The 18,063-nt window shown below is 44.5% G+C and overlaps 1 protein-coding gene across 1 annotated transcript in view; it reads left to right on the forward strand.

Moving 5' to 3' along the window:
* The first annotated feature begins 987 nt into the window (after positions 1-987).
* Positions 988-18,063, forward strand: part of PTDSS2 (phosphatidylserine synthase 2) — a 59,434-nt gene continuing 42,358 nt past the window's right edge. The window contains exon 1 of the mRNA XM_037838883.1: positions 988-1,350. Coding sequence (XP_037694811.1) covers positions 1,157-1,350 — 194 coding nt within the window. The 5' untranslated portion in view covers positions 988-1,156. The remainder of the gene's footprint in view (positions 1,351-18,063) is intronic.

Raw genomic sequence — 18,063 nt, forward strand, 5'->3', positions numbered from 1 at the left:
CCTCTTTTGGATGTTAGAATAGTGCTGTTGGAAATACTAGTGTACACTTCTAGTTTCATTTTCTCTGGCATGGGCCAAGGAGTGGAATTGCTGGGTCATATGGCAACTGTTTAACACTTTGAGGAAGTGCGGGGCTGTTTTCTAAAGCGGCTCCGGGCAAATTTTTTTTGCGAGGCCCTGTGTATGTTAATTTGAGTCAATCAAATCAGCACGTCTGCTCCATTCTGGCCACCTCGGGAACGAACGGCCCTGCCGGCCTGCGGGAGGACCGTATAGGCTCGAGTCCGGTGGGTCCCAGGCTGCGCAGAGGTGTTAGGTTTAGGCCCTGAGCCTCCGCCCCCCACCCCACCCTAGTAACCCTGCAGGTCTGCAATAAGCCACCGCCCCCACCCTTAGGAATCCTGAACGTTTAAAATTTTACATTTTCCCGCTCCCAAGCCCCCGCTTTCAAACCAGCCAATGGAAACCTGCCAGCTACCTCCTCTCCCCAAAGGAGCCACTGAGAAGCTGTCAGACCTAGACCTGCCAGCCTCTCCGTTCCTGGACAAAGAACTTCCAGCCAACCTTCCTTTGTAAGCCCTCCGGCCATTTTCGTAGGCTTCAGCCCGCCTGTCCACGGCCGGACAATAAAACTCCTTCTGATCGGGTTTTCTACTCTACTCGACGGAAAAACCTAACAGAGGGTCAACGACTCCCCCAGGGAGACTCCCGGCGCCGGGCCCAGGCCAGGGCGGTCTGGGCTCAGGACTCCTGTCGGACGCAAAAGTCGCTCCAAGAAACCTAGGGCTCAGAAGGGATGAAGGGGTCGAAGGATAAAGGTCAGGGCACATCAGGGTGTCGTCCTACAGGCCGGCTCCGGCTACCTAGCAACTAGGCGGCATCCTTCCCAACAAGCACTGCTGCTAGCGCGGGACGTCGACCACAAATCCCGGCATGCCCTGCGCCGCCGGCGAGGCCGCCCGCGAACTACAAGGCCCACAATGCACCGCCCACCCTCTGCTGGTCGTCCCCTGCCCGGCTCTCCAAAGACCCCGCCGAGCGGGCGCCACGACCCCTTCCCGGCGGTCCCCGCGCCGTGTGCGGCGCGTGCTCTCGCCGGTGACCCGGCGTGCGTGGGGTCAAGGCGCCGAGCGGAGCGGCTCGGGGCCGCGGCGCCATGCGAAGGGGCGAGCGCAGGGGCGCCGGGGGGCTGCGGCCGGGGTCCCCCGCGCCCGCGGGCAAGGCCTCGCTGGAGGAGCCGCCTGACGTTCGGCCTGCGGGGCGGGCAGTGGGGGACCGCTCCGAGCCGGGCGGGGGCCGCCGGAGCACCGAGTCGGAGGTCTACGATGACGGCACCAACACCTTCTTCTGGTGAGGGGCCGGGGGCGGTGCGCGGGCCGGCACCGGGGGCGCTCTGGGCTTGGGAGCCTGGCCTCCGCCGGGCTGGAGCCTTTCCCACAGAGCATCTTCCCCCAGCTGCGAGTCGAGGGCCGGGGCCGGGGGTCGCGAGGGGCGTGGCCAACGCCTTTTTCCCAGGTCGCGGGGACAACAGGGGCGGGACCCGCCGTCCTCTCTCCCTCCCCGCCCGGTCTCCTAAAGCCACGGAGACCCGGGCATATTCTCCGTGCCCCTAGCATGGTGTTGGGTGGCACCAGCACCCTCTCCTGGTGACCAACTCGGCATCTCTCCGACACGGGTCTTTCCTGGTCCCTGCTCTTGCCTTAGTGCAGGAGCGCGCGCCACGGGTTCTCCGCAGACATCCCTTCGCCCACTGGCTGGATCCAAACCTCCTCTCCCCTGTGTCCATGGTTTTCGGAAAGGCTAGCCACCTACCTTGTTTTTCCTCTGTTAGGGGTGAGGAGGGATTCCACCTTCTCTCCGACTGTTCCCTGGCTCGCTCTCCAGCGCTTACCTTCCTTCTATCTCCTTATTTTGGAAGGACTTGGCTCAAAAGTTACCCCAAAAGGTTTTCTCTGATTTCTCTTTCTAAAATTCACCCGTCTTTCATCATCTCACCCCTTTTATTTCTCCACGGTATTTGCAAGGCTGTATGAAATTATGCATACATAATTTTTTCTTTATGCTTGCCTCCCCTTCCTCCAGCAGATAGTAGTAACATTAACTACCATGAATATCCTACTTACTGTGTGCCAGGAGTTTAACAAACTTTGTAGAGCAAAGGTTTGTTCTCTCTCCAGGTGCCCTTGCCAGGCCAGCTCTTCTTCCCTGGTACAACTCAGTCCCAACCAAGTCTTGAGGCTTTTGCCCCACCTAGGCTATGGCCCCTCCACCTGGTGGCTCTCTGACCTTGGGCTAATCCTTTGGCCTTTCTGAGCTTCTTTTTCCTTGTTCTTAAAGACAAAGTCTTGCTTGTTTCACAGAAATCATATACTGGATTGTGTGCTTCACCAGAGGATGGACTTTTGACTTTTGTTTACTCCTGAGTGACTTATTCTTGTATGCTGAAGAAAAGCCACTGATGGCATTTGAATCCTGTATTTCACCCTGGGAGGACAGAGGTGACTTAGATGTGGCTTCTGCCCTGAGAAAGCCCATGGAGAGAGGAACATGGACTTGGGAGTACAGCTGGCACAGTCCTTAAGAGACTGAGTTGTAGATGTGTCATAGTGCAGACCTGGTCAGCGAACAAGAAGAGGCTGATGGGGAGTAACTGATATTCCCGAGAAGGTGCCACCACACAGCCCGAGACTGCAGAGGGAGATGTGCACATGGGGCTGTGTCCTGGTTTGGCTTGTGAGAGATGGTAGAAGTGGTGGGAAGGAAGGTTTGGGTAGCAGGCAGCCTTGGACCCGGACAAGCGGGACATCACTGGCTGAGCCCTGCTTTAGAAAGATGATCTGCTCTCGTGGTCCCAGAGCTGGTCTTGGCCCATGTGGGCTCCTCTGCCTCCCAGCCAGGGTCAGCCATCTCCATCAGGGTCCTGCTCAGGTAGGCTGCCCAGAGTGAGGGGCCCAACCAAGCATGTTCCCTTCAGACTCTGCAGTGGGGAAGGGTGTCCTCCCGCCATGCACCTGGTGACTTCTGAGGTCCCTGAGGGCGGTGGCTAGACTTGCTTTCCTTGTTTGCCGCGCATTCATTCCTTCATTCAACATGTATTTTGGAGGCCCCATTAGGTGCCAGTTAGTGTACTAGCAGCTTCTGCAAAGAACTAAATGAGAAGCTTAAGTTGTGGCACAGCCTTGAACTGTCGAAGACACAAACCTTGCTGGCCAAAAGGATGCGGAACTGGCAGGAGCTAGGCAGTCCTGCTGCGGAAGGAGCTGGAGCCGCACAGGTGGTTGCGCAGACCACGTGTGAGCGGGACAGCCCATGACAAAGGTTTGGTCTGGTTGGGACGCAAGTGTCCAGACTCCTGGCTGTAGCAGGGCTTACCTGCAACGAGTGCTCATGGTGCTGGAAGGCTTTCCAGGAGAGGGGATACAACAAGTTACCTCCCCTTGTGGGTCTCCTGGGTGGCGACTCTGGCTTTGCCGCAAAAGGTACAGAGTTGTGAGCTCCTGGGCACAGGCGGCTGGTCTGGTGGGGTGCAGAGAGGAGCTGGGCTTCATGCCTGGGCCTCTGCTTACCTGTGCAGGGGAAGGAGCGTCACATTTCTTTAAGGCATGTTATCAGATGAGAACTACTTATTCTTTCCTTAAGAGCGTTGCTGCCTTACCTTCTTCCTTTTTTATTTTTAATATGTATATTTTTTTATTTACAAAAAAATTATGTGTAAAATTCAGAGTTCCCATATACCTACCCCCACTGTTAACCCCTTGCATTAGTGTGGTACTTTTGTTTCAACTGGTGAAAGAATATTATTATAATTGTACTATTATCTGTGGTCCGTAGTTTATATTAGGATTCCCTGTTTTATTATACAGTCTTGCTTTTGTTTTTTAAACATTTTTATTCTAGTAACATAGACGCAACCTAAAACTTCCCCTTTTAACTACAAACATGTAATTCAGTGGTGCTAATTACATTCAGCACAAACCTTTTCCATCACCCCAAAAAGAAACTCTACAATTTAAGCAAATTAACTCCCCATTCCCTCCCCACCCTAGTCCTTGGTAACTGGTGTTCTAGTTTCTGACTCTTATGAATTTGCTTATTCCAGTTACTTCATATCAGTGAGATCATGCAATATATCTCCTTTTTGTACCTAGCTTATTCCATTCAACATGATGTTTTCATGGTGCATCCATTTTACCGCATGTGTCAGAACTTTATTCCTTTTTATGGCTGAATAATATTCCACCGTATGTCTGTTACACAGACATGTTTTGTTTATCTGTTCGTCTGTTAATGGACCTGTGAGTTGCTGCCGTCCTTTGGCTATTGTGATTAGTGCTGCTGTGAGCATTGGTGTGCTCTCCGTTCTTTTGGGTATATACCTAGTAGTGGGATTGCTGGGTCACATGACAGTCTATACTTTCTGAGGAACCACCAGACTGTTTTCCACAGCAGCTGCACCATTGTACATTCCCACCAACAAAGAACAAGTGTTCCTGTTTCTTCACATCCTCTACAACACTTGTTAATTTTTGTTTTTTTTTAATAGTAGCCATTCTAGTAGATGTGAGATGGTAATCTTGTGGTTTTGCTTTGCACTTCCCTACTGGCTAATGATGTTGAGCATCTTTTCATGTGCTTTGGGCCATCTATATATCTTCTTTGGAGAATGTTTATTCAAGTCTTTTGCCTATTTAAAAAATTATTTATCTTTAATTATGGTAAAATATATATAACATAAAAATCATTTTATCCATTTTGAGTAGACAATTCTTTGACATTGAGTACATTGACAATACTGTGTAACTTTACCTCTATTTCCAGATTTTCATCAATCGAAACCCAAACTCACTCCTTTAGCAAGAACTCCCCACTCCCCCCCACCCCTAGTAACCTGTTTTCTGTCTCTATAAATTGCTTATTCTAAGTATTTCTTACAAGAGAAATCATACAATATTTGTCCTTTTGTGTCCAGCTTATTTCTCTCAACACGATGTCTTCAACATTAGCCCAGGCTGTAGCATGTACCAGCCCTTCACTTCTTTTTATAGGTGAATAATATCCCATTGAATGTATTTACTACATTTTGTTTATCCATTCACTTGGGTTGCTTCCATCTTTTGGCTATTGGGAATAATGCTGCGATGAACATTGGCATACAGATACCTGTCTGAATCCCTGCTTTCAATTCTTTTGGATATACACCTGGGAATATAATTGCCACCATATAGCAATTCTATTTTTACTTTTCTGAGGAATTACAAACATTTTACATTCCCACCACTATGTACAAGGGTTCCTATTTCTCTGCATCTTTGCCAATACTTGTTTTAGGTTTCTTTAATAATTGCCATCCTAATGGGTGTGAAGTGGTAACTTACTGTAGTTTTAATTTGCATCTCTCTAATGAATAATGGTATTGAGCATCTTTTCATATAGTTATTGGTCTTTTGAATATGTTCTTTGGAGAAATATCTTCAAATCCATGGCCCATTTTTAAATTGTATTGTTTGTCTTTTTGTTGGTGAGTTGTAGTAGTCTGTATATAAAACCCTTATCATATGTGTTGTTTCTGAATGTTTTTTCCCGTTCTGTAGGTTGTCTTTTCACTTTCTTCCTAATGTCCCTTGATGTACAAAAGTTTTTAATTTTGATGAAGTCCCATTTATCTATTTTTTCTTGTGTTTCTTGTGCTTTTGGTGTAAAGTCTAGAAACCATTGCCTAATAAAAGTCGTGAGGGTGCCTTCTAAGTTTTTCTTCTAGGAGTTTTTTAGTCCTCATTCTTGTATTTAGGTGATTTTGCATATGGATATCCACTTTTCCCAGCACCATTTGCTGAAGAGACTTTTGTTTTCCCATAAGTAACAGTCAATTAGCCATAGATGTGAGGCTCTGTTTTGGACTCTCAAGTCAATTCCATTAGTCTGTATAAATCTATCCTTGTGCCAGTACCATGTTGTTTTGACTGCTGTAGCTTTGTAGTAAGTTTTAAGATTGTGTAGTGTGAGTCCTCCAACTTCAATCTTTTTCAAGATGATTTTGTTTATTCGGGACCCCTTACCCTGCCATGTAGATCGGATGATTGGCTTTTCCATTTCTGCAGGGAAGGCTGTTGGAATTTTCATTGGGGGTGGGGGGCTTGCGTTGAATCTGTAAATCACTTTAGGTACAATTGACATCTTAACCGTATTTAGTCTTTCAGTCCATGAACATGGAATGTCCTTCCATTTATTTAGGTCTCCTTTGATTTTATCAATGTTTTGTAGTTTTCTGTGTATAAGTCCTTTACATCCTCGGTTAAATTTATTCCTAGATAATTAGTTGTTTTCATAGCCATTGTAATGGAATTTTTTCTTGAACATTCCCTTCAGATTGTTCATTACTGGGCTATAGAAACACTACTGATTTTTGTGTTGATCTTGTACCAGGCCACTTTGCTGTATTTGTTTATTAGCTCTAGGAGCTTTGTTGTGGATTTTTCAGGATCTTGTCTTCTGCAAATAGGAAAATTTTGCTTCTTTCCAGTTTGGATGCCTTGTATTTCATTTTGTTGTCTAATTGGTTTGGCTCGAGGTTCCAGTACGGTGTTGAGTAGCAGTAGTGACAGTGGGCATCCTTGTCTTGTTTCAGACTTGAGAGAGAAAGCTTTCAGTCTTTCACCATTGAATATGATGTTAGCAGTAGGTTTTTTCATGTATATCCTCTGTTATGTTGAGGAAGTTTTCTCTATTCCTGTTTTTCTATTTTTATCAAGAAAGGGTGCTGCATTTTGTCACTGGGCCTTTTTCTGCATCAGTTGAGATGATCATGTGACTTTTTTCCTTTGCTTTTTAATGTGGTATATGATGTTAGGTGATTTTCTTGTGTTCAGCCATCCTTACGTACCTGAGATGAATCTCACCTGATCGTGATGTATAATCTTTTAATTTGCTATTGGATTAGGTTTGTCATATTTTGTTGAAGATTTATGCATCTATATTCATGAGAGACATTGGTCTGTAATTTTCTCTTCTTGTGACATCTTTTCTGGCTTTGGTATGAAGGTGATGTTAGCACCTCTTCGGTTTTTTGGAAGAGTTTCAGTAGGATTGGTGTTAATTCTTAGAATGTTTTGTAAAATTCACCAGTTAAGCCATCTGGTCCTGGGCTTTTCTTCTTGGGAGATTTCTGACAACTGATTCAATCTTTTTATTGTTATTGGTCTATTTAGGTGTTCCATTTCTTCTTGCGTTGGTGTAGGTTGTGTGTTTCGAGGAATCTGTCCGTTTCATCTCGGTTGTCTAAGTTGTTGGCGTACATTTGTTCGCAGTATCTTCTTTTAAAATTCCTTTTTTTTTCCTGTGTGGTCAGTAGTAATGTTCTCCCCTTCATTTCTGATTTTAGTTATTTGCATGCTTTCTCTCTTTTTCTTTATCAGTCTAGCTAAAAGTTTATTGGTTTTAGTGATCTTTTCAAAGAAACAACTTTTGGTTTTGTTGATTTTCTCCATTTATAAAAAATTCTCTTTTATTTATCTCTAATCTTTGTTATTTCTTTCTTTTTGCTTGCTTTGGGTTTAGTTTGCTCTTCTTTTTCTAGATCCTCCAGTTTTGAGGTCTCTGATTTCAAGATCTTTTTTTTTTATTGTGGAATATAACATATTTGCATAGAAGTGATAACTTTTTTAGTGCAATTTAACAGGTAGTTACAGAGCAAATTTCAAAGAATGTTATGGGTTGCAGTTCCAGTTTCAGTTATTTCCTTGTTGTGAAATATAAACATATGCAAAAAGGTGATAACTTTCAAAGTACAATTTAACAAGTAGTTATATAGGAAATTTCCAAGAATGTTATGGGTTACAGTACCATAGTTTCAGGTGTTTCCTCATTGTGAAATACAACATATATACAAAAAGGTGTTAACTTTCCAATTACAATTTAACAAGTAGCTATATAGGAAATTTCGAAGAGTGTTATGGGTTACAGTTCCACCATTTCACTCCTTTCCTTCTAGCTATTCTAATACCCTAGCAACTAAGGAAAAGAAAATTATATAGAGATTCAGTATTCATAATCCTTTGTTAGATTTCATCTTGTCTGTTGCTACCCCTTCCTCTAGTTTAAATACTTTCCTGATCTTCAGGGATGTCTAGACAGTGACCACCCTAACTTGTTCATGTTGAAAAGGGGTGTCACCATTATGGGAGAAGGAGACGCAACTGGTTGATGTTCTTGAAGAGGTTATTGCCCCTGGGTTTTGGAACTTAGCTGGCATAAGAGCTCTCTGGAGGATTTAAGTTTCTGAAGAATAAACTTGGTGAGTGAAACTTTTATAGAGTCTTAGACAGAGACCCCGGTATTCTGTAGGGTTTCTTGGGTCTACTGTTGACTTGGGTTTATCATATTGTGACCATTTAGGATATATAGCTGAAGCTTGCATAGGAGTAACATCCAGGACAGCTTCTCAACTCTATTTGAAATCTCTTAGCCACTGAAACCTTATTTTGTTGTCTTTCTTTTCCTTCTTTTGGTCAAAAAGGCATTCTCAACCCCTTGATGCCAGGATCAGGCTCATTTCTGGAATCCATGTCCCACGTTGCCAGGGAGACTCACTCACCTGGGGAGTCCTTTCCCATGGCAGGGGGCGGGTGATGAATTTATTTGCAGAGCTGGGCTTAGAAAGAGAAAGTACACATTTGAGCAACAAAAGAGGTTCTCTGGAGGTGACTCCTGGGAATAATTATAGGTGGGCTTAGCCTCCCCTTTACAACCATAAGTTTCACAAGAGCAAGCCTCAAGATCGAGGGCTTGACTTGTAAATTTCACATAGCATATGTTCTGTCCACAATAATCCATCCATATTTCATATTATCATCACTTAGTTGTACAATCCTCATCACTCTCCATCGTTTTAAACAATTGTCATGATACAAAACACCCCATAGCTCTTTTCAGCCCTTAATTGTTTGTGTCTAGTATTTGTGTGATACTAGTAAGGTATACCTATTAATTATAGTCCCTAATATGCAGTAGGTAGATTTTTCTCATATACTACTCTGTTGTCAATTCTCTGTACCAGTGTCATCCCTTGGAAGTGTATCATGCAAGCACCAATCTATATTTGTAGTGGTGATCTGTGGGATTCATGCCTTTAAACAACCCCTTTCAATCCAATTTGCCTTCAATACAGCTCTGATACTTGTAATCCCATTAATAAACAATTGTCACCCCATCCATTACCATACCTTTGAACTAACTGTTATTAACGTATCTCAACATTTTAGGTTGTCATTCCCCCTTCACTAGTTCTGTCTGTCACTAAGTGAGATCTTTTTTAATGTGAGCATTTAGAGCTATGCATTTCCCTCTCAGCACTGCCTTTGCCGCACCATGTAGGTTTTGGTACGTTGTGTTTTCATTTTTATTTGCCTGAAGATATTTCCTAACTTCCCTTGTGATTTTTTTTTCTGTGTGATTTTTTTTTCTTTGACCCATTGAGTGCATTGCTTAATTTCCATTCTTTTGAATTCTCCAGTTATTTCTTCCATTATTGATTTCTAGTTTCATTCTGTTGTGGTTGGAGAAAGTACATTTTATGATTTCAATACTTTTTAATTTATTGAGCACCTTACCTTCTTTTGAGAATCCCTTCACTGTTTTCCTGTGCTAAATTATTAGAAAAACTCAAATTTTGTGTATTCAGAGAATTCTAATGAGTGTTACAAAAAAATTAACGTAGATAAAGATTAATCCAAAAAACATACATTTGTGGAAATGTCTTTATATTCCAAAATTACTAAAGGAACTTTTGCATGACTCAAGTACTTGTTTTAGAGCTTTCATTTTCAAAGAAGGTTGTTTCTTTGAGGGCAGTAATGGCGGTTTTAGTGAAAAATATACAAGAATTTTGAATTTCTTTTGTTATTACTTGTCTATCATAGGGTATGAAGTTGGAATCCAGAGTTTGCAAAGACTGGATTTGCCCAAGCTGGGGGGCCCTTGGCTCTATCCCCCTGCCTGGGGCAGGAGGAGCTCTGGGGGTCGGCAGTGGCAAGAAGCCCGCATCTGCCGCCGAATCCTAGCATTCTCTCCGGAGAGTGTTGGATCAGGGAGCTCTCAGTGGGCAGTGCCTGGAAACACGGACTCTGAGAGGATCAAGTGATGGTGCCCTCATCATGTCATCTGACTGCTGTCTGGGAGAAGGCTGGAAGACTTGTCACCTCTGGGGGGTGGTCTGCTGAGCATCTCCCCCCATAGATAGAAAAGGGCAAGAGTCTTGACCGAAGGGTGCCCCGTTGCAGTGTGTTCAATTGTGAGCCTGTGCACGTGCTCCTAGGGACCCAGAGGCCTCCCCTGTCAGCAGCACTTCTCAGGGGGCACGAGTGCCTGTGGGGGCATCACGAGGACGCCTTTCTACATCATTGTGGGTTAGGCCTGTGCCAGCTTCACACATCTGGGGGGCAGGATCGCCAGGTGAGGCCTTTTTGCTCTTGCTGGACAGCAGGTGTCTTTTGCTGGGCTTGACAGGCAGGCCAAGTGAATCTGCAACTTCTGCCCTTTTACCGTCTGCAGCAGTGTCTTGCCACTGGAGGCTCCTTGTCGATTCCGTTGTATTTCCCTCTAACTGGGCTTGGCAGACTGTCTTCCCTCCCACGCAGCATAATAAGAGTGGTCAGCTCTAGGGAGGGGACCCCTCTCGGTGGCCAGGCTGTCCACACGCCCTCACTCTTGTTGAGTGACTGAGGCAGGATTTGCGGCCACTCTTTGCCTTCCTGCGAAGTTACTGATTAGCCACTAACCCAGGTTGTGTGTTTGTCTGCCTTGAATTCCAGGACAGGAAAAGGAGAAAGATCACACAGATCCGCCTCCTTGGAGAGGGGCAGGGAGGCCAGCCGCTAGTTTCTTTTCTGTGCTGATGGTCACTTCCACATGCACAAGGCCTGAGATCTTTTTAGAGAAGGACTTCCCCATAATTTATTAATATAGATCTTTGATTTTAGCTGTTCCAAAATCCATCCTGCGGAGACTTCCTCTAGGCCCTTCCTGCCAAGGGGGACGGAGCTGGGCCCTCCTTTCTGCTCCCCCAGGCCGGGGGGGCAGGTGGTCAGTAGCCGTTTGAGTGGCAGCATGAATGTTTAACCAGGGGGCAAAGGGTCATCTCTGTTTTTCAGATGATCCTTGTATTTCTAGTAGAGGAAAAGATGGTGCTGTCTGTCAGGGTTGATAATGGTCAGTGCTGCTGGACGGCCCAGGAGCGAGCGTTGGCCAGGTCACATGGAAGAGGAAGACCGTTGCAGTTGTGGGCAGCTGCGTCAAAGAAGCCGAAGGGGGAGACACCATCATTGCCAGGGTGTAAGGTCCTAGGGCAGTCTGTGTTGTGCATTGTCGCATCCCCAGCACCTCAACCGTCCTGGGCACGTGCCAGGCCCTCAGTACACATTTGTTGAATGAATATGTGACTGAATGAGGGGCGGCACCCCTAGCACTACCCTTCCCTCTTAGCTAGCCACAGCCTCTCATCTTGAGCATTGCCAAGGTGGACTCAGATACCAGTCCCTGGTCCCCCAGTCCCAGAGACTCCTGACAGCCAATCCAAATGGATCTCTTTCCCTCCCCGCACCTGGCTTCCCGTGGGGAGGGGAGGGCAAACATGGAGCACATGGATAAGCAATCCAAAGATATCCCCTTCACCAGACTCCCTAACCTCCCCACCCTCCCAGCCCTCTCTCTCCTTGCAGGGGGCTGAGGGGCCCCCGCTTGTAAGTCCCGCAGTCTGTTTGACACCTCCCACTTTGCTTGGCACCTCTGCTGAAACTAAGAAGTCTAATTTTAACATCCATTTACACTGACATAGTAATAATGGAATAAAATGCAAATGCCTCTTGGTGGAGGGGGGAAGAAACCGAAAGGTTGAATTCATCTTTCAAGATGCAGGAAAAAGGCTTAACTTGTATCAGGAACGAGACCATACTCTTGTGCACCACAGACATCTAGAACTGGTGGGAGACCTGCAGGGGTTAGGGTTAGGGCCCCTTGTGGGATCAGACCCTGGGTGCCAGCCCGGTGCTGCTGCTGTAGACTGCGAAGGGAGGGCAGGCTGCCTTTGCAGTGGGGAGGGTGGGAGAGACCCAGCAGGCGAGAGGGGAGCGGTGGAGCAGCAGTTGGTCTCTTGATGTTCTGGGTGTCTCCCCAGGGGAGTTGCGGTGTGAAGGTGCTCTGCCTGGGTCCTGGCTGCAGGAGAGCAGACGTGTCTTCTCCGCTCTGTGGCTGTTCTTGCAGAACTCCTCAGAAGGTACGGTCTGCCATTTGGCTCTTCTTTTTCCCAACAGTCTTCTGTTCTGCCTCGGATGCAGGCTCTTCGTCTATTTCAGTATCATTCTTCCTTTAGCCTGTCCCATTCCCAGCCCCTTGCCCTGGGTGAGAGCTCTTAAGGGTCTGGCTCCAGCCCCAGGGCCAGTGTAGCCTGTGCTCCTGTTTACTTCCCATTGTGACTGGCTGCTCCTGGTACCTTCTCTCTAACTGTGTAGAGCTCACTGCTGAAGCGGAGCCAGCACTGCGGGCACTGGCCCATGTGTCCTGCACGTCTGCAGACCGTTTCTGGCATCTGGAGCTTCCCCTTAGAATCCAGCACACCAGGAAGCCAGGCTGAGGGGACCCCGTGAAGGAGGCAGGCGTTGCTCAGCCGCATTTCTCTTCTGGAGAGTGTCCTGAGATGGAGATGGAGATGGGCCCCAGAGGGGTTCTTGGTGCTCCCACTTTGTTTGGCCACTGGGTCGCTCCGTGGAAGGTCGCAGGCCTGGGTACTCTGTCCCAACCTGGCTTTAACTGGATCCTGACCCTGCACATCACCCTGAACCCTTCCCGAGTATGTCCTCCCTGCAGCCCCAGCCACCGATCCACGCTGGCCTTTGAGATTTGCCGTTGTGGTCGCTGAGCAATATTTCATGGTACAGATGGACATTCACTTGTTGAAGGACATTTGGTGGTTTCGGTTTTTTTTTCCCTCCTGGTTTTGGGCTTTCTGAATGGAGCGGCTTTAAACATTCATGTAACCGTTGTGTGTGAGCATGTCTTCACGTCACTTGTGTGGCCGTTCTGTCAGCAGACAGGAGAGTCCCAGGGGCTCCGCTTCTTCCCCAGCACTTGGTTTGTCAGTGTGTTTTACTTTGGTACTTCTAAAGGGAATGTAGCAACATCTTGTGGTTTTAATTGTGCTTTCTCTAATGTCTGATGATGATGAGCATCTTTTCATGTGCTGACTTGGCTTCTATATATCCGTTTAGTTGATGTGTGAGTTCAGGTCTTTTGACCATTTTTAAATTGGATTGCTTGCTTTCCTACTGTTGAGTTATGACAGTTCTTTATTTGGTCTTAATACAAGTCCTTTGTTGGATATGTGATTTGCAGATATTTTTCCCCTCTCCTTAGCTTGTCTTTTCATTCTCTTAATAGTGTCTTTCATGGAGCAAAATTTTATTTTAATGAAGTCCAGCTTACCATTTTTTTTCTTTTATGGATCATGCTTTGGTACTGTGTTTAAGAATTCTTTGCCTAACCCCATGTAATGTAGATGTCTTCTAGATAGAAGTTTTATAGGTTTACACTGCACATTTTGAGTTAATTTTTGCATAAGGTGTTCCAACACCATTTGTTGAAAAGACTATCCTTTCTGCACTGAATTGCTTTTACACATTTATCAAGAAAAAGTTGACCATATTTGCATAGGTCTGTATCTAGACCCAGTTTTGTTCTGTGTGTCTGTCCCTTTGCCAGGACCACATGGTCTTGATTACTGTAGCTTTGTAATGGCTATTAAAATCAGGTGGTCTGATTTCTCCAGCTTTATCTTTCTTTTTCAAAATTGTTTTGTCAATTCTTATTACTTTGGCATTCCATATAAATGTTAGATTTATATGGTAACTTATTCTACAAGAAATTCCTGGTGGAATTTTTATTATAATTATCTTAAATCTGTGGAATGAATAGACATCATTACTATGTTGTTTTCGAGTCTGTGGACACAATATGACCATTTATTTAGGTTTACTTTGATTTCTTTAATCGACTTTTGTAATTTTTAGCGTACACATCTATAGATGTTTTGTTAGATTTGTATCTAAGTATTTCATTATGGAGAGAGTTATTTAAATGTGTTTTTTTAAAAACAATTTTTCAGTTCATTGCTGGTATATGAGTATTGTTTGTATATTCCTTGTCCATGGGTTATTCTACTTTGACAATCCTGTCATTGGCTACTAGGGACAATTTTATTCCTTCCTTTCCTTCCTTTATGCCCCTTGTTTCTGTCATTGCCTTCTTGCGCTGGCCAGGAGCCCCGTGCGTGTGGAACAGGAGAGGTGAGAGTGGATATCCTTGGCTTGTTTCCAACCTTGGGGAAAATTGTTCAGTTTTTCACCATTAACTTTGATGGTAGTTGTAGGTTATTTAACTCTTTATTGCGGAGGAAGTTTCCTTCTATTGCTAGTTTGCTGCAAGTTTTTGTCAGGAGTAGATGTTGAATTCTGCCTCATGCTTTTTCTTTATCAGCGTGATTTTTGTTCTTTAGACTGTTAATATGGTGGATTATTTTGATTTTTAGAGGTTGAATCAGCCTTGCATTTCTGGGATATGCCCCACCTGGTTGTTTTGAAATATATATATATATTTTTTTTCCTAATTGAGATATAATTCACAAACCAAAAACTTCACCCAACTGAAGAGACCTCTGGGGTAGAAGGTAGAGTAGGGAGCCCTAGGACCTAGTCCTCCCACCAAAACAACTAATAAGCAGGCAGGAACTGGCTGGAACAGCTGTTTTGAAACTCCAGAGGTCAGAGGAACACTGTACAGCATCCAGGGAAGAGGAGGAGGAAGAGGCTAGTAAATTATGGTAAAGAACTGGAAATTGCTCTCTCAGCGTGGCAGCTAGGCTCCCATCCTCTACTCTCGCAGCAGGCCTCCCTTGGTCTAGTCCTTGTCTAGCAGCTGATGACAGAAAGCGACATTAAACAGCCTCTTCCCCAAGAATGGGGTGGGCACGGCTGATGGATGATCACTGTTTCTGATGAGTGAATTCAGGTCCCTGGGTCCGGGCTTAGAGGGCAGCCATTGTTTCAATCCGAGGGTGGAGGCGGTAGAGATTTAGAGATGCAGCACTTTCTCAGGGGTACAGGGGAGAGTTACACAAAGGGCTGCATTTGCTGGGCAGGCCAGGAAAGCTCAGCTTTGGGGAGCCACCAGAGAAGCTTTTGGTGCCTTTCCTGACCCCCTCCATGGGATTCTTTGGAGCCAGTCTGCATTCACTTCATTGGTTCCTGGTCTTGTTTGGGAGTGATCCTCCTCTCAGAATTTGTTCCCCAGGTAAAAGCAGCCAGAGGCAAGGAAAGGAGTGTAAGAAACTATAGCGATGGACAGTCTGGGACAAAGGCCTGCTGGCGTCAAACACCCAGGAGAGGGAGATCTTTCTCCTGGGAAACAGAGGGGACAGCCAACCTCCTGTAAATGGGGAACTCCAAAGCAGCTACCAAGCAAAAGCCCAGGACAAGACAGAGGCCCAGAAAGACAGGGAAAACCCTGCACACTGCAGTTGCCTTGGGCAGACCTTCCAGATAGGAGGGCTAAAGCTCAAGAAAATCTGTCTTATCGCCAGCTGGTTTTAAAGCCAAGAAACAGACAGCCCAAGGAGTAAATCCCAGAGGTAACGTTTTAAAATATTAAAATGTACATAGTGCCGCAAAAGCATACAGACAAACAAAGAGGAAATGATGGCCCATCCAAAGGAATAGGATAAAAATACAGAAAGCACCAATGAAGAAGACTAGAATGTGGACATACTGAACAAAGCCTTTAATAAAATGATCTTAAAAATGCTCAAGGAGATAAAGGAAAGTAGAGAAATAACTAAAGGATATCAGGAAAACAATGAATGACCAACACAACAGTATTAAGTAAAGAGATAGAAAATGTAAAAAGGAACCAAGCAGAACTTCTGGAGTTGAAGACCACAATAACTGAAATGAAAAATCTCTGGGAGGGTTCCAAGAGCAGATTGGAGCTGGCTGAAGAAAGAAACAGTGAACTTGAAGACAAGACAGGTGGGAAATGAGTCAGGCTGAGGAGCAGAAAGAAAAAAGAAATATTAAAATAGAAAATAGCCTAAGACAGCTGTGGACACTCAAGCACACCAATATATGCATTATGGAAATCTGAGAAGGAGAAGAAAGAGAGATAGGGCAGAAGGAATAATGGCAGAGAATTTCCCCAACTTAGCAAAAGACTTGATTATGCACATCCAAGAAGCTCAGAGAACACCAAACAGGATAAAGATGAAGAAAAACGTACCCCACCACATACTCAATACACCATCAAATGCAGAGGACAAGGAGAAAGTTCTGAAAGCTGCTAGAGACAAGCAACGTGTTATGTACAAGGGAGTCCCAATTAGATTGAGGGCCAATTTCTTATCAGAAACCTTGGAGGCAAGAAGGCAGTGGGTTGAAATACTTAACGTGCTGAAGGAAAACAACTGCCAGCCAAGAATTTTATATCTGGCAAGACTCTTTCAAAAATGAGGGAGAGATTAAAACATTATCAGATAAACAGAAGCTGAGGGACGAACAACCTAGACTGTCCAGAGAAGAAATAGAAGACCTCAACAAACCAATCACAGGCAGAGAGATCCAATCAATCATCAAAAAGCCTCCCACAAATAAATGCCCAGGGTCACATGGCTTCACAGGGGAATTCTACCACACCTTCCAAAAAGAATTGACACTAATCTTACTTAAACGCTTTCAAAAAATTGAAGAAAATGAAACTTCATTTTATGAAGCTAACATCACTCTAAATCCAGAACAAGGTAAAGATGCTGCAAGAAAGGAAAATTACAGGCTGATATCCCTCATGAATATAGATGCAGAAATTCTCAACCAAATACTTGCAAATCAAATCCAAATTAAAAAAATCATACACCATGACCAAATGAGGTTCTTTCCAGGCATGCAAGGATGGTTCAACATAATAAAATCAATCAATGTAATATAACACATTAACAAATCAAAAGGGAAAAATCAAATGATCATCTCAGCAGATGCTGAAAAGTCATTCGACAAAATCCAACATCCTTTTTTGATAAAAACACTTCAAAAGGTAGGAATTGAAGGAAACTTCCTCAATATGATAAAGGGAATGTATGAAAAACCCAAAGCCAGCATAATACTCAATGGTGAGAGACTGAAAGCCTTTCCTCTAATATCAGGAACGAGACAAGGATGTCCGCTGTCACCACTGTTACTCAGTATTGTGCTAGAAGTGCTAGCCAGGGCAATCCGGCAAAACAAATAAATAAAAGACATCCAAATTGGAAATGAGGAAGTAAAACCGTCATTATTTGAAGATGATATGATCTTATATTTGGAAAACCCTGAGAAATCAATGACACAGCTACCTGAGCTAATAAACAAATTTAACAAAGTAGTGGGATAGAAAATTTAATGCATGTAAGTCAGTAATGTTCCTATACACTAGAAATGACCTAACCAAAGAGACACTCAGGAAAAAGATTTCATTCTCAATAGCAATTAAAAAAATCAAGTACCTAGGAGTAAACAACCAAAGATGTAAAAGACCTATACATAGAAAATTACATAACTTTACTAAAAGAAATAGAAGGGGTCTTAAAAAGATGGGGAAATATTCCGTGTTCATGGATAGGAAGGCTAAATGTCAATCCTACCCAAACTCATCTACAGATTCAATGCAATTCCAATCAAAATTCCAACAACCTATTTGACAGAGTTGGAAAAGCTAGTTATCAAATTTATTTGGAAGGAAAAATGCCTCGAATTGCTAAAAACATTCTAAAAAAGAAAAATGAAGCGGGAGGACTTACACGTCCTTACTTTGAAGCTTACTATAAAGCCACAGTAGTCAAAACAGCGTGGTACTGACACAAAGATAGATATATTGATCAATGAAATTGAATTGAGAATTTGGAGATAGACCCCCAGATCTACGCCCGACTGATCTTTGATAAGGCCACAAACCCACTGATCTGGGACATAACAGTCTCTTCAACAAATGGGCTGGGAG

Source organism: Choloepus didactylus, chromosome 6 (genome assembly GCF_015220235.1).
Source record: "Choloepus didactylus isolate mChoDid1 chromosome 6, mChoDid1.pri, whole genome shotgun sequence".
Lineage (NCBI taxonomy): Eukaryota > Metazoa > Chordata > Mammalia > Pilosa > Megalonychidae > Choloepus > Choloepus didactylus.